The sequence below is a fragment of the Ceratotherium simum genome, chromosome 8 (assembly GCF_057802395.1).
Source record: "Ceratotherium simum simum isolate JZ-2026a chromosome 8, ASM5780239v1, whole genome shotgun sequence".
In the NCBI taxonomy this organism is placed as follows: Eukaryota; Metazoa; Chordata; class Mammalia; order Perissodactyla; family Rhinocerotidae; genus Ceratotherium; species Ceratotherium simum.
In genome coordinates, this window is record NC_141907.1 from 43,871,109 (window position 1) to 43,888,540 (window position 17,432).

General features: G+C 35.4%; 1 protein-coding gene across 3 annotated transcripts in view; it reads left to right on the plus strand.

The window, feature by feature from the left end:
- EXOC1 (exocyst complex component 1) overlaps nucleotides 1-15,705 on the plus strand; it is a 55,576-nt gene extending 39,871 nt beyond the window's left edge. For all 3 annotated transcript variants that reach the window (XM_087434346.1, XM_004419077.3, XM_004419079.3), the window contains 8 exons: nucleotides 1,234-1,397; nucleotides 1,986-2,093; nucleotides 3,815-3,891; nucleotides 4,421-4,649; nucleotides 8,527-8,710; nucleotides 10,580-10,779; nucleotides 13,165-13,359; nucleotides 15,018-15,705. In XM_087434346.1, the coding sequence (XP_087290472.1) occupies nucleotides 1,234-1,397; nucleotides 1,986-2,093; nucleotides 3,815-3,891; nucleotides 4,421-4,649; nucleotides 8,527-8,710; nucleotides 10,580-10,779; nucleotides 13,165-13,359; nucleotides 15,018-15,170 (1,310 nt within the window). In that variant the 3' untranslated portion in view covers nucleotides 15,171-15,705. The remainder of the gene's footprint in view (nucleotides 1-1,233; nucleotides 1,398-1,985; nucleotides 2,094-3,814; nucleotides 3,892-4,420; nucleotides 4,650-8,526; nucleotides 8,711-10,579; nucleotides 10,780-13,164; nucleotides 13,360-15,017) is intronic.
- Nucleotides 15,706-17,432: the final 1,727 nt, after the last annotated feature.

Consider the following 17,432-nt stretch of genomic DNA (forward strand, 5'->3'; position numbering starts at 1 on the left):
AAAAAAGTTATTTGTCTTGAAAAAAGTTACACGAAAAATATTGATTGCTCTGAGTTGCCAGGTATTGGTGAAGGAAAACCAACATGATGGTAGTGGTATGTCTACATTCAAGAAATATATATCGTTAAAAATATATAGTGGGTAGTCAGAAATTTGTGAAAAGACTTAACCATTATACTTCTGTTTTCAGGCTGAGTTAAGAAACTATAAAAACTCTTATAGATATGATCAGATTTTGCATAATGAAACCAAAGTTTGTCTTTAATTGTCCTTATTATTTCTTTATTTGTCCCTTCTGACTATCAGCAAATAATACAGGTTAACTGAGAAATATTCAAGAAGAATAAAAAAAGGTTTTATTTATTGTTTATATTTAATTCTGAATAAAAATGTCACATTTTCTTGTAAAAATGGAATCCTGTAATTCCTTGATGTACATAGGATATTGTCCAGCTATATTGTTCTCATTTTGCCTCACAGCTATGATGGATACCTATGTTTGTACCTAAACACAGATGTCCTGTGTTAATATAGTTAATGATGTATGTATTATATTTTACTTGTATTTTAAATATAACAAGTTTTCAGGGTTGTTTTTTTCTCTTCATTTTGTTTAGTTTTTTAAAAACTGTAGTTAATCAGTTCATTTACTGTAAAAGCAGAGTTTCTGGGTTCAGGAGTGTAGTAAGTTGAATTGTATGTAATTCACTTTTTTTGTAGAGCAAGAATGATCAAGTATTAGCAGTTTCATATGGTTCAACTTAATATGTTGATTTACTGTGGAGGCGAGTAATATTGGGATATTTTTCTTCAGTTTTATTCAGAAATATAACAAAGTCGGATTAGCTTGTACACTAGGGGATCAGTGACCTTCATCCGTGTTTATGTCTTTTGAATGGGAAAGAAATCCTCATCTACTTTAGTCTAGAGATGTTATCAGGCAACTTTATCTTTATGGTGAGACCGGGCAGGGCATAGATTATGTGATCTTTAAGATCCCTTTCAGTTCTATTCTGTGGATCTGCATAATTTCACTACTCTTTACAGTGTGCTCGGGAATAGAACACAAATGTAATGAAAGAGAAGGACACTCTACAACCATCCCATGTGGTGGCTTTGTGTACTAACTAATGTAAGCCCTGGAAGACCAAGGCAGTGGAAGATAGCCCTAATTTATGCTATGGATCTTTTCTTCATGAAGGTCGCAACTTTCAAAGTTTTATTATTTCTTAGGTCTTCATGGAAGTTCTGGGAAATTAACTGGATCTACCTCTAGTCTAAATAAACTCAGTGTTCAGAGTTCAGGGAATCGCAGATCCCAGTCATCTTCCTTGTTGGATATGGGAAACATGTCTGCCTCTGATCTTGATGTTGCCGACAGAACCAAATTTGATAAGGTACAATAAAATAACAAGTACTTCTTAAACATTAATATTAGTTTTCTAACAGCAGTTTGTTATTGCTTTAAGTATGTTCAAAGATTTGGGCTCCGTTGGCTCTCTTAATTAACCATATCTTACTTTCCAATTCTGAATCTGAAAAATACTAGTCAAATGGCAACTAAAATGTAAATTATCAATTAAATGATATAACAGCTTTATTAAAATTTGTTATAAATCATAAAATGCTCACATCTTAAATCTAAGTTCTTTGAGCAACTGTAGAGTAAAGAGGAAATAATAGGTTTTATGAAGCTACACTGTTCTCGGCAATGCATTAAATAAGTTTAAGAAGTTCATCTCTGTCTTCCTCTTTTCAGATTTCAAGTGAATAATTGTTGTGAGTTTTAGGTATATTCTGGCCCTGTTAAGCTTTGACAGTACTGCATTGTCCTGTCATTCTTGGAAGAGTTTGTTTTTGGGATTTCTATTGAGATTATAGGTAAAGCATGTTTGGTCCCTGCAGAAAAGTGAATTAAATGCAGAATGTTATTTTAAGCATTTGGTGCAGTTCTTTCGATATAGGATCATTTTGGTTTTCTTCAGATCTTTGAACAGGTGCTAAGTGAACTGGAACCCCTGTGTCTGGCAGAACAGGACTTCATAAGTAAATTTTTCAAGCTACAGCAGCATCAAAGTATGCCTGGAAGTATGGTATGGCTCACATTTATCTGTTCACTAGTATTTATGATCTGTAGCATAATTAGCCTAATTAATATGTTGTCACAATTTCAATATCCAGAACAGAAAAAAAAAAAGAAATTATAATGTAAGGATTTTTAAAATAATTTTTGTCATACCACGAGATAATAAAGACAGTGATAGAGTTTCGGCATCTAATTTAATATTCCAGACTGTCTTAGGCCTGAACATTCTCTAAATTAGTGAAGGGGAAAAATGTCTGAATTTACTTTGCAAAAAACATTATTTGAATAGCAATTTTAGCATTTTAGTAGTAATCAAGAAAAAATATAATTAAAAAAATGTTTGAGTATATATACCATGGTCTAGCAAAAAGAAAAAAGAAAGAAAGAAATGACAAGACCTCAAATCTGAATCTTTCTTATGACTTTGGTGCTAACTATGAGACCTTAAACCAATTTTTTTTTTTTTTTTTTGGTAAGGAAGATTGGCCCTGAGCTAACATCTGTTGCCAATCCTCCTCTTTTTGCTTGAGGAAGATTGTCCCTGAGCTAGCAGCCAGGCCAATCTTCCTCTACTTTGTATGTGAGACACCGCTACAGCATGGTTTGACAAGCAATGTGTAGGTCCACACCAGAGATCTTAACCAGCAAACCCTGAGCCACCAAAGTGGAGTGCGCAAACTTAACCACTACACCACCCCTGGCCGGCCCCTAAACCAAATATTTAATCTCTGGTTTTCCTCATTTGTACAATGGGTGGCATAAATGTAAGGCAATAAAATGAGAGATTTGCTAGAATCTTTTGAAGAACTTGAAAGCACAATACAAATAGAGTAATTTTTAAATTAAGGTCGTCTTAAAAAAGAGAACCAGCATATAAAAAGCAGTCATAAAATGAATGAGAAATTAATTTTTATTTCAAGTGGTTAGGGATTTGTTGTAGATGGTGATGGTAGTAAATTTGCTTACTTGTTAGCTTCTGTAAGAATTTTTGATAGCATTTTTTAAAACACCAGTTTTGTTTTGTTTTGTTTTGTTTTTGGTGTGGAAGATCAGCCCTGAGCTAATATCCATGCCAATCCTCCTTTTTTGCTGAGGAAGACCGGCCCTGAGCTGACATCTATTGCCAATCCTCCTCATTTTTTTCCCCAAAGCCCCAGTAGATAGTTGTATGTCATAGTTGCACATCCTGCTAGTTGCTGTAGGTGGGACGCAGCCTCGGCATGGCATGGCTGGACAAGCGATGCATCGGTAGGTGCCCGGGATCTGAACCCGGCCGCCAGCAGCGGAGCGCACACACTTAACCGCTAAGCCATGGGGCTGGCCCCTAAACGCCAGTTTTGTTAGAATGAATGGTGAGATTTCTTAAATTTTTAAAATTCTCTCTTGAAAGTTGTTGCTAAATGTTTTCTGTTTTTTGTTGAGCTACCTCCCATTCCCACACCTCCTCTGAGCCTCCTGTAGCCTCTCTGTCCCCACTTTCCCCTCATGTGCACAAACGCAACTTCTCGCCCCACAATAATTCTCAGAATCTAAGAACAAAGCATTTCATGAACATTCTTAAACAGCATACTAAATTATATAAATTTATCAGTAATACTGCCTTTAAAAATCATTATTTTTCATAATGTATTCTCTCCTAGGAATTTTAAGACTGAGCAGGCTTTTGCTATATAAACTAGTCAAATTGTTGGTCTTTTATTATGTAAAGTACCTGAATAACTTTTGCAGACTGAAGCAGAGGACCTAGATGGAGGAATGTTATCACGGCAACATAATTCTGGCGCACCACTGCCTATTTCGTCTGAGTATGTGTTTGTTACTATCTATTGTTTATTTTGGAAAAAAATAAACTTTAAATTGAGCAAAGAGGAGTGCTGCTCGATGAGGAGTCCAGATGACTCTCAGTAGGCTGACGGCACCCAGAGCACTGACGTGTGCACCCAGTGTCTTGTCAAGCATCTCACTGAATTAAAATTGGTCCTGTTGTATGGCTTTTCGGCCCTTTTTTGCTCTAGTAATCTCAAAAAATGCAGTCAGTTTTAATGTTCGCTGGTCAGAAGCAGCATTTGAATTGCAGTGTATTTCTCAGAAATCAGAAAGCATGTTTCAGAACCCAGCTTTGTAAATGACATTAAGTTATTTTGAGTGATAAAACAACTTCAAAAAATATTTTTATGTTGGAAAGTCCTGTAGAATAATTTGTTCATTATATTTGGACGTTTTTAATTGGAATATCAAATTTTAGTCATTTTGTATATATTCGGTGGATTAAAGTTAAAGAGGAATACACCTGAAGCTTGTAATAACTTTCTGTATTTTGTGTTTTCTGAACAGGAAAGATATGATCCGCCAAATGATGATTAAAATATTTCGCTGCATTGAGCCAGAACTGAACAATCTCATTGCTTTAGGAGACAAAATTGATAGCTTTAACTCCCTTTACATGCTAGTCAAGATGAGTCATCATGTGTGGACTGCGCAAAATGTGGACCCTGCTTCTTTTCTAAGTACTACATTGGGAAATGTTTTGGTGACTATCAAAAGGAACTTTGACAAATGCATTGTAAGTTTTTTTTAAAAAAATAACTTAGAATTCTAATCATTGCAAAAAATAGGTAAATGTATTTAAATCAGGAGATTTCTAGCTTTTACTGTTCACATCCCCCAAAGCCTTGAAGCAGGGTGTTGGCTGCAATTTATATGAACAGAGTTATTTGAGTAGTACTATGCCACCTAGTTTCCCTTCTACACTGTGGATCTTGACAAGTTCTGGAGTAGGTGGCATAGAGGCAGCAGCTGTTTGAGAGACCCACTAGGTAACTGAAATCTCAGTTGACTGATTAGTGACTAGAGAGTTAATGAAACAATTGAAACTATCACTTGGATTTTTTATTTATTTATTTATTTATTTATTTATTTATTTTTGTGAGGAAGATCAGCCCTGAGCTAACATCCATGCTAATCCCTCTCTTTTTACTGAGGAAGAGCGGCTCTGAGCTAACATCTGTTGCCAATCCTCCTCCTTTTTTTTCCCCAAAGCCCCAGTAGACAGTTGTATGTCATAGTTGCATATCCTTCTAGTTGCTGTATGTGGGACGCGGCCTCAGCATGGCGGGAGAAGCGGTGCATCGGTGGACGCCCGGGATCCAAACCCAGGCCACCAGTAGCGGAGTGCGTGCGCTTAACCGCTAAGCCACGGGGCCGGCCCTATCACTTGGATTTATTATTGTTGTTCTTTTAATATATTCTAATAAGAAAATTAAGATTGTTTTAATTAATCTTATTTTAGTAATAAGATTATTTTAATTGATTGCTTAAATTATTTATGTAGTTTATTTAATTGGTTTAGTAGGTTTAATTAATAATCCTATTGCTTTATTTTAAGAATAAATTATTCTGATAATAACTTCCAGCAATCATCATTTTCCTCCTTCTAATAGGAAAAAAAATCATGAACAACTTTATTTTTGTCTCCTAGGTTTTAGAAGCTTGTAGGTATGAATTGGGCTGGGCCAGGTTCTAAAAAAAAAATTTTATTAATGTATTTAGTATGTAGAAGTAGATATGTATCATTTGAATATTTCTACCATGTAACCTCTAAGTTATGTTCAGCTCTTGGATATCCATAGAATAATGAGAGATAAAAATATTAAGGGCAATTATAATCCATATCATTTTTCATACTTTTGAAAAATAATATTTATTGAGTTTTTGAAAGTATAAAAGCAATCTGTGTCCACTGTAGAAACTTAAATGTCACCTCAATAGGCTTGTTAATCCTCCTTCCCTACCAAATGATTTCGCTTGGTATTTGAAATACTAGGATATTTGACCATTTAAGGCTTATCGTCTTCCCTCCTCCACCTTTTCCAGAGGTGATGGTAAACCTGGAAGGTCTGATTGTAAGCTGATAGCCTAAAAGAAAGAGAAGAGATACCGAAGGCTAAGAGAAGGAGTCCCATGTGACATAGCTGGAACAGTAAATCGTGAGGACACTATACATTTCCAGAATATGAGGCTTTGTTGCTTTTTGTCAGTAAAATATCACTTTAGATAATAACTCTCAACCTAGTAGAACGTAATAGTTGAAAGCATAGGATGTCGTGTCAGGTAGATGTAGACGTGGGTTCAAATGAAGAGCTTAGCACCTTGCCTGGCACAGAATAAGAGCTTACTAACTGATAACTCGTGATGGTGGTGGTGGTGGTGGTGATGGTAGTAGTAGTAGTAATTTACAATAGTTTATTAAAGAATGTTCGTGTTACTCTCAAGACAGGGCAGTGGAGAAACGAAGTAAAATTAGCCTAGACAGAGGTATAAACTCATATTTTCTTCTGAATTGAATGTATTCCTAAAGGATCTACCTTTTGTCACTCAAAGGAAGGAGAGTTCCCTCTGCTGCCTGTCCTTTCCCTCTGCCTCTTATTTTAACTCAAGTCTTCCCGCAGTATCTGGTAGATGGTGTGTGCTCAGTAAGTGTTACATGTTTTGGTATTTGGGACAAGATCAGGACCCAGGGTATACTTTCAAAAGGTAATGAATGGGTCTGTGTGTATCAAACCAAAAGCGTAAATGTCATGGCTGCAGAAAATGGAACAGATTGCACCTGAGTTTGGCTGTTTCATCTGATGTGGCCAAGCCCAAAATAGTTGTGTTGTTCAAGTGTTGTTCAAAGAACAGGGCTAACAAAACTGGCCTAGCTTGAACTAGAGCTGAAATTAGCAAATAACTGACACCTCGAGTACTACCAAGCTGGGCTTTGTGAACCAATACATTTCTTAACTGTGTTTAGTTTGCTTTTCAGGATTCCTCACACTATGGTGATACGGATTTGCTTTCGTAAACCTTAGAGAATGATGTGATTTGGTCAAAGTGCTGTGGACAAAGGACAGACAAATAATAGAGTGATGTGTGGCTAGCATCAAAGTCGTAGTCTTAAACACTGAGTGACCTCCATGTCCTTCTGGTGATGGCAATATGATCAGGCAATCAGCTGGAAATAATGTATACCTTTAGCTTGAGAGAAATTGTATTTTTGTGAGATTTAGTTCATTGATGGCTCTTTTCTTAAATGAGTACACTGTTTCTACCCTGCCAGTTACAAAGCTAGAGAAGACAACTGCCATTTAGCACATTTCCTATTAATATTCAAGTATTTTTGGGCTATAGTTGTATCCTGTGCATTTAAAATGCCACAAAGAACAAAAATCTTCATGTAGCTTAATAACAATAGACCAGCATTCATAAATAAGCACTTACTATGCCCCAGGCACTGACCGATATAAGCAATTTGCACACATTATCTCATCTAACCCTCACAACCTCCTCCCCGCTACATAAGGTAGATGCTCCAAGAGGTTATGTTACTTTCCCCAGGTCAACAGGTAACAAGGGATGGAGTTGGTATTAATACCCAGACACATCTGGTTCCAGCACCTGCAATCTTACACTACCCTCTCTACTGCATCCAATTTTACTCCTCAGAGTTATCAATACTGATGAAGTGGAATAGTGGTAAAGACAATATAGTTTGGTTGACAGCACTTACAGGGCTTTCTTATACTAGTGCCTGCAGCCTGGAAATAATTACTTTTTTAATCCACATGTTACACGGTTTTCAAGTTATACCTCCAAAATCTCAACACAATGAAATTTTAGGTAGAAGTTGAAAATGATCCAGCAGTATTTGGCAGTGTAATTCTTACTGTGAATAGGTCTGGATCCTCTGAGAAGTACAAAGAACCATAATTGAATCCATGGATTTTTTTGAACCCAGATGTCTGGATTCTGTCTATATGAAATATCCCTTTTGCACTTTGTCACCCTCAAAGACAAGCACTTTGCTGAACTAATTTAGAATAAGTAACTAATAGATAGATGAAAAACTATATAATGCAAATCTATAGTAGAAATGCCTATTCTTCCTCTGTGTTCTCACACCCAAAAAATACAGAACTCGTCTATCCAAACAGAAATTTTAAGCTGATGAGAATTGGAAATGGCTGTGGTTCTCAAACTTGGCTATATGGCCACCAACAAGAAGTAACCTCGAGAGATCCTGTGTGTGCTCTGATACTTGTTCTGCCCCAAAATGGGCAATCACTTTACACTTATCTTTCATAAATGATAGAAATGTTTGTTGGTTATTTTTGCTTTGAACAAAGACTTGAGGTTCACAAGCCTTGATTGCTTCTTGTTTTAAATAATTTGGATTTTTTTCCTTGACTTCATTTTCTTAAATAAAATATATGTACTTTTTATTCTATAGAAATAGTTTTTCTTAGTTATCTCTATTATATTACTGTTTAATTAGTAAGCATCCAAAATGTTCAAGGTGCTAAAGTATATCCTACCTCTATGATATATACAGTTGGTTATAATTATATGTTATTTCTAAAGTTGCTTGGCTATTTCTCTCCCTTGCTTTCTGCCACCTTTAGAGTAACCAAATAAGGCAAATGGAAGAAGTAAAGATCTCAAAGAAGAGTAAAGTAGGAATTCTTCCATTTGTTGCTGAATTTGAAGAATTTGCTGGACTTGCAGAATCAATCTTTAAAAATGCTGAGCGTCGTGGAGATCTAGATAAAGCATATACTAAACTTATCAGAGGAGTGTTTGTTAATGGTACGCTTTTGTTACGTTCTAAAGAATTTTTTGGTTGGTTGTTTTCATTATTTCTCATAACTCGGAAGTTGGGGAACAGATATGTTCATTATTTTCCATATTCTATAGTCTTTTTTAAGTTTTATGAAATTAAAGATTTCTTGAATTTGAAAAACAGACAGTACATAAAGCCCATTCATGTGCATTAGGAACCACTTATATTTTAGGGTTCATATGGCCTTAGAACTATGTAAAATTGGAATTAATTTTTTTAACACACAAAAAAATGACCTGCTGATTACATTTGCATTCTAACAGAAGTCTTCTGGAGATGATAGGCAATAATGTCTGTGTAACCATAAGCAAATCAGTTCACTTCTTTAGGCCTCAGTTTTCATATCTGTTACTTGAGGTAGATTAATGCTAAAATACTATGATTCACTGTCTTCCTGTGTCAAATTCCACAATTAAGTTCCAGAAATAATGTGGACATGTCATTTAACTGGAAATAAATTATCTGATTGCACATATTCAGGAATTTTAAAGCTAAAAAAATTGATGGAAAGTTAGAATCATCTCACCAATTACATATAATATATTTTCAGTGGAGGCAAGTCTAGGAGAAAGGTAGGTAAATTACATGATTGAATGTATGGCTGATATTTCTTTTAAAATTCAAAGTAGCTTTGCTTCATCTGATTGTAAAGTAATATGTGCTCGTTACGCAACCCCAAAAATCAGAAACAGATTTTGAAAATCAAGAAAAAAATAAAGATAATTTGTGATCTCATCATGCAGAGATAACATTTCATTTTTATCCTTCCAAACTTTTCAATATCTCTCTCCCTCATATATATGTGCATATTGTGTGTGTGTCCGTGCATGCGTACGTAAAATTTAATATAAAAATTTTTATCTTACTTTGCATACTCTTGGAACCTGTTAGACTCTATAATCCTAGTGCCTTTCCTTGTCAATTAATATTGATAACCATAATCACTTTTAATGATTGCATAGTATTCCATGTATCATTATTTACTTAGCAAATCTCCTATTAATAGGCTTTAGTTTGTTTCCAGTTTCCTGCATGCATACATTTTTGTATACTTTTCCAATAATTTCCTTAGGGTAAATTACTAGAAATGGAATTAGTGGATCAAAAGGTTTGAATATATCTCAAAGCTTTTGCCAAATTGCCATGCAGAAAGGTTGTACCAGTTTAGTGCTATGAGCAGTTGGTGAAAGTTTCCATCACATCTGTACCAATGCTGAATGTTACTAGATATTATTAATCTTTTTATTCTTCATCAAGCTAATAGGCTATAAATTGATTTTGTTTATGGTGTTTTTTTTACCATCCAAGAGCTTTCAAATTTTATGTCCAATTTATTCATCTTTCCCTTTATGTCTTCTGAGTTTTGGGCCGTTCCTAGAAAGGTCACACCATCACAGAATTATTTTTTTTAATTAGCTTTGTTTTCTTTAATACATATGATTACATTCGTTTATTTGCTTTTTACATTTTAAGTAATTGAGCAATTTAAAATTTGTTTGGCTGAAAGATGTAAAATAAGAATCCAGATTTAGTGTATTCATAAGGACCAGCTGGTTGTCATAACACATTTTGAATAATTCATTTTCACGCTGATTTGAAAAGCCACCTTTGTTATATACTAAGTTGCCAAATATGCGTGGGACTGTTTTAGAATGATTTTTTTCTTAGGTTTAGGTGGATGTGAAGACTCTTTAATACAATATATTTTATTAAGTCCAGAAATATGCTTGCTTCTTAAACTTACAAATGAAAAATATCCATCATGTAAATATTTTTATAGCTAAATATGGTCATACTCATATCAGGATATTATATTTTTTTTCTTTTGATTTCAGTGGAGAAAGTAGCAAACGAAAGCCAGAAGACCCCCAGGGATGTAGTTATGATGGAAAACTTTCACCATATTTTTGCAACACTTTCTCGTTTGAAAATCTCATGTCTAGAAGCTGAAAAAAAAGAAGCCAAACAAAAATACACAGATCACCTTCAGTCTTATGTCATTTACTCTTTAGGGCAACCTCTTGAAAAACTAAACGTAAGTATATTTGCATTCAGTATTTTTTTCCTGGTTTTGAACCTGTATTCATGTGCTTAACATTCAACACAACAGACATTTATCTTAAATTTGCTCATGTATTGATGCAGGAGGATAAGGACAGAGGGATTCATTTATTGAAGCTGCCAGTGTGCCAAGATGCTGCTAGATGCTCTGTATGCATTATTTCTTTTAATTCTTATAAACAATGATGTGGGGTAAGATAATATTATCCCCATTTTACAAATGAAGAAACTGAAAGTAAATAAACTTGCTTGAAGGTAGCTTGTAAGTAGTAAAGCTGGGGGATGAAACCTAGATGAAGCTTTCCCATTATATCAGACTCTCATTTCTTACTTCATAAATGGCCAGCCTTTATCCCTAGTTCAGATGAAGATTTCAAAAACTTTATCAAGATAAAAGGAAAACCAAACATTTTGTTCCTTGCCTTTTCCTTTCCCTTTCTTTCCTGACTTGAGTCATTCCTCAGAGCAAGTCTGATAATTAAAATTAAGAAATGATGGTTTTAGAGAACTTCGCAACATAGTGGAAGCTTAAATGGGACCCTTTTAACTTTGTCCACAATGTGATTAGTCATCGTTTATAAGTTTTAACTTGAAATTAGATTCAAATAAAAAATACGTATCTGTTGTCAACAATTCAAAGAAATACATAAAGATGTTTAATCAAATACGGAACCGATTCCTTATAAAACGGAAGAACAGACAGATACTCCTGTAGGGTAAAGGGTCTGTCTCAGACCTGAAGCCTCCATGATACTTCACTGCAGCATCAGAGGCATTCCCTTCAAAATCAGATTTAAAGCAGAAATGTTACTAGATCCTTTATTACTTAACATTGTTCTAGAAGCTCTAGCCAGTGCAGTAAGACCAGAAACATAAATAAGAGATGTGGAAAGGGGAGTCAAGATTATAACTACCTGTACATGATATGTTGAAATTATTGGTAATTCTGTCTTTCTGATGAAGTGGCAGGATTCAAAATAAATATAGCAAAAAACAGGGCTGGCCCCGTGGCTTAGCAGTTAAGTGCGCACGCTCCGCTGCTGGCGGCCCGGGTTCGGATCCCGGGCGCGCACTGACGTACCGCCTCTCCGGCCATGCTGAGGCTGCGTCCCACATACAACAACTAGAAAGGATGTGCAGCTATGACATACAACTATCTACTGGGGCTTTGGGGGGAAACAATAAATAAATAAAATCTTTAAAAAAAAAAAAATTTATTTCCCATATGTCAGCAATAACCAATTAAAAGCTTATGTAGAAACAAAATTTTAAAAGCACCAGGAATACACTTACCAAAAAATTATCAAAAAAATAATAATTTAATGAAGAATAAACAAATAATAATTGCTAAGAAAATTTTAGAGAAAAATAATGTGAGGGGATTTGACTTGTCACTATTAAATCATATCGTATAGTGCTCAAATAAAAAGGCAGCCGGTCAATAAAACTACATATTAAAAAAGCAAAGATACTTAAAAGACAACCTGAGAAGAATATTTATAACAATACAACAAAGTCAATATGTTTAATATAAAAGATATTTTTTAAATCAATAAGAAAAGCTCTAAGATCCCAACGTATAAATGGGCCAGGGTCCTGAATACACTAGTAAACGTGTGAAAGCAGGTTAACTTCATTTATAGCCAAAGAACTAAAACAACAAATAAACCTTTTTCACTCATCAAAATGGCAGTGATTTTTTTTAAATTGCAGTAATGCTAATGACAGTATGGTAAGGTAGCAGTCTCATATAGTGTTGATAGAGATGCAAATTGAAGTTTTTCTGGGAAGCAATTTGTGTATATGAAGAATCTTCAGAATACTTAAAATTATACTTCTCAACTAAGGAATTACAGTCCTAGAAATTTATGCTAGAAAGTAGTCAGTAATGTGTGTAAATACTTATGTACCAAAGATATTTCTATCAACTGTATTTATAATAGGTTTTTGTAAAAATCTGAGTAAATTTTGCCAACTCTGAAAAAAAGTGAAAAATATTAAATATCCAATACTGGAGGAACGAATAAATAAATTATGGTTCAGCTATTGGATGGAATATTATGCAGCCCTTAAAATTTATACTTAGGAAAAACATAGAATATTAAATGGAAAATACAACAAACAGAATTATAATCTTATTTATGTACTCACACATCAGAAGAGTGGAAGGAAATCTAAAATGTTAACGGGCTGTCTGAGTGGTGTGGTAATAGGTGATTGTTATTTTATCCTTTATACTTTTACACACTGTCTGGTTTTAACACGGTCAATATATATACTATTTTATAATCAGATTTTTAAAAGTTTAAGTGGTAATACAAGCAGTTCTTAGCCATTGTTTCTTTTCATTTCCTTGAAGCATTTCTTTGAAGGCGTTGAAGCTCGTGTAGCACAGGGTATAAGAGAGGAAGAAGTAAGCTATCAACTTGCATTTAACAAACAAGAACTTCGTAAAGTTATTAAAGAGTATCCTGGAAAGGAAGTGAAAAAAGGTTTAGATAACCTCTACAAGAAGGTGGATAAGCATTTGTGCGAAGAGGAGAACTTACTCCAGGTATGCTTAATTCTTGTAACCGTCAGCTTGGACATCCTTACATATGTGGCTTTTCTCCAAAGTATTCCTCCAGAAATGCTACAGATTTTCTAATTTTAGTGCAAGAGGAAAGTTCCATAAAGTACAGACCAGATTAATGAATTGTGAGGAACAAAGGAAACTATTTACATATTTATATGGCTATTCCTGTTTATTTTATACTTCTGTTATTGTTTTGAGGCATTAAGTTGTTTTTCTTTTGTTTAGGGATGGGTTTTTGGGGGTTTTTTTGGTTTTTTTAAATTTGAGGGGAGGAAGGAAATGGAATATAGTATAGCACAGTGGAGTGATTCTGAGTATGGGGGTTGGAGTTAGAAATGGGTTCATAATCTGGCTCCATGTTAAGCTGCATGATTTTGGGCAAGTTACTTAACCTCTCTGAGCCTCAATTTCCTTACTTGAAAAGGGGAAATAATACCTCTCTTGTATAGTGGGCACTGCTATTATTGTCATTGCCATCTTATAGATGAGAAAATCAAAACTTAGAGAGGTGGAGTGATGTGACCAAGATTCCATAGCTAATGGATGGTAGAGCCAGATTTAAACCCCATATTGAGCCATTATTCTTTAATAAACCATACCGAAAGGCCCAGAGATGAGTGAGAGTTAGTCTGACTTCAACATCATAGAAGCCTACATGAGGGATATTGCATTTGTGTTAGCCTAAGTCAGATAGTAATATAACAGATAAAGTGGCAGGAGTGGCTTCCAGGTGGAAGAAATACCATAAGCTAAAAGATGAAAAGTAAAAAGTATAATGCTGCTTAGTAAATAGTTTTAGATTGACAGGAATTTAGGATTTATGAGATTTAGGATTTACAAGGGAAAATCCTGGACGAATACATTCCCTCAGCTGTCAGATAGGGATGGTGATCACAGTATCCACCCTCACCAGGTTGTCATGAGACTTAAATAGGATAATATGTACATTAGGCACTTCATACTGTGCTGATATAGAGCGAGCGTCAATAAATGTAACCTATTGATATTAGCTCATATATCAAATGTGTATCAGATTCTGTCTTGAGTCTTGATATTCGTCTATGTATTAGTTTCCACTGCTAGATTATAAATTCCTTGGATTGCTGATAATTGGTCTGACTCATCTTAGTGTCCTCCATGGCATCAAGCAATTTTTTGCATCATCAATTTTAGGTAAAGATATTTTTAGACTTTCATCTGAAATGAAATTTAAGCATTAATTGTTGCATTTCATTTAATCATTAGTCTTTGTTCCATACATAATTGTGCATATCCATATATGTGTTGGATATTGGAGTAGATTTAATAAGAGCTAAAATAGAATGAGTGCTTAGTGTGTCAAACACTGTTCTAGGCAGTTAACATACATTCACGCATTTAATCCTCACAAGAAACTTATAAGAAGGAATTATTATTATTACCCCAGTTTACAGATAAGGAACTTGAGGCACAGAGCAGTGATGTAACATACTCGAGGTCACAAGTCTTGTGAGTAGAAGGAGCTAGGAGTCTGATTCCAGAATGTATGTTCTTAACTATGACATTGTGCTAAATTCTTAGAATATGTCTTGACATTATTTCTATGTACTTGATTATGTATTGTTTCCATTCGTGGTTTATTTTCGTTTTTATAACAGGTGGTGTGGCACTCCATGCAGGATGAGTTTATCCGCCAGTACAAGCACTTTGAAGGTTTGATAGCTCGCTGTTACCCTGGGTCTGGTGTTACAATGGAATTCACTATTCAGGACATTCTGGATTATTGCTCCAGCATCGCACAGTCCCACTAAACCTTATGAAATGAGAAAAGTTAAATGAAGAAAGCGCTCTGAGTACATTATTCAAAAATATCAAGCACCTGTTGTGAAAACCCAGACTTGAAATTTCATGTATTATTAAATGTCAGGTAAATGGGTAATACCATATTGTAAGTATTCAAGAGCAAAAGTACTAACCTGTGTAGCAGTTTTATTTGCCTAATAGGTTGAGTACTAACATAAAGCATTTATCTCATCATAAAATGCCTTTAGCCTTTTTCTATGACTGAAGAGGAAATTTTCCTTGATTCCTTAGCTTCTTGTATTTGAGAATGGTTATCCTATGTGTAATGCATTGAGAGTTCTTCAGCTTTCACTAATTCAGTATTGTTTACAAATCATGTAACTACTAAAATATTGTACAGAATTTTTTCCTTCTAACTAATGTGTATATGGATAAGGGATCTTGTGATGATCAGTTGTAAACTTGGATTTTGAGGATTATGTGACTCTGTGTAGTTATGATTCTGAAATAAAGAAATTTTCAAAAAGTTGAAATTTGATAATATTCTTAGATCTGTTATATGCTGTCTTTTATATAAAAGCAAGTTCTTATAAAATCGGTGTACAAAAATTAATTGCTTGTTCCTTTACCACAGAACATTTAAAAGTGTAATAAGAGGGCTGGCCCCATGGCTTAGCGGTTAAGTGCTCGCACTCCGCTACTGGCGGCCGTGGTTTGGATCCCGGGCGCGCACCGACGCGTTGCTTCTCCGGCCATGCTGAGGCCGTGTCCCACATACAGCAACTAGACGGATGTGCAACTATGACATACAGCTATCTGCTGGGGCTTTGGGGAGAAAAAGGAGGAGGATTGGCAATAGATGTTAGCTCAGGGTTGGTCTTCCTCAGCAAAAAGAGGAGGAATAGCATGCAAGTTAGCTCAGGGCTGATCTTCCTCACCAAAAAAAGAAAAAAGTGTAATAAGAAAAATAAAACCATTTATAATACGCATCAAAAAAATTTAGTATTTGGGACTAAATCTAACAAAATGTGCTATGGAATGCATTGTGTCCCTCCCGAAAATTCATATGTGGAAGCTGTTAACTGTCCCCCCCATGTGACTATAGGGTCTTTAAGGAGGTAATTAAGGTTAAATGATGTCATAAAGGTGGAGTCCTAATCCAGTAGATCCAAGAAGAGACACCAGAGCTCTCTCTCTGCCATGTGTGGACACAGCAAGGAGGTGGCTGTCTGCAAGCCAGGAATAGAGCTCTCACCAGAACCCAACCATGCTGGCACCTGATCTCAGACTTCCAGTCTCCAAAACTGAGACAATAAATTTCTGTTGTTTAAGCCACCCAACCTATGGTATTTTGTTATGGCAACCTAAGCTGATTGATACAAGATATATAAGACCTTTATGGAGAAAATTATAAAACTATTGAAAGATATTAAAGAAGACCTAAATAGTTGGAGGAATGTTTCATGTTTCTACATAAGAACACATAACATAGTAGAAATGAAAGTTATTCCCAAATTTAAAAGTGCAGAGTTCTGGTTTCCAGTCCAGCACATAAGAAGTTTGGAAGTAGTCTCTCCATCCTAACAAGTAAAAAACTGAACAAACTGAAAAACCAACTCTTAGATCTCTAAGAGAAGTGAGGTCACAGGACAAATCACTACCAGAATTGCAGAGACTGACAGGAGAATATGGAGAGTCACAATTTATGGGAGCAGAAACCCACAAGCTGAAACCTTCACAGGAACCAGTGCTGAGGTGGGGAAAACTGAACTGTAATTGATGAATTCCTGGAGGCTGAGAGTGGATAAGTCAGAAATAAAATTTCCAGGGAGGCCCAGTCATGGAAGATAAAACTTTTGTGAATTTTACTGCTAGAGATCTACCAGGTTCTCACAGTGTATATCAGAGAAAAATCCACTTATGCTTCTTGCAGGGGAAGGGGAAGAGGAATCATTTTGAAATTTGCCAGCATATTGTGTTCCTAACAAGGTCTGCCCTTAGGAGAAATTGAACCAGAGCCTAACTGATCTGGGAGATGGGAAATACCCAACTCAGGCTGGCTCTAGCCTTCCACATGGAGAAAGGGGAAAAACCCAACCTCAGCCCACTCCAGTCATCCTTTCCCACCTGAAGAGAGAGGGGAGACTGAAAAGCACAGGTGAAGTTCACAGTCCAGAGGTACAGGCTCGCCAGAAGACTGAGACCTAATGATAGGACTACAGAATGTTTCCTCTCCACCTACACCTTACCACCACATTATTAAAGACCTA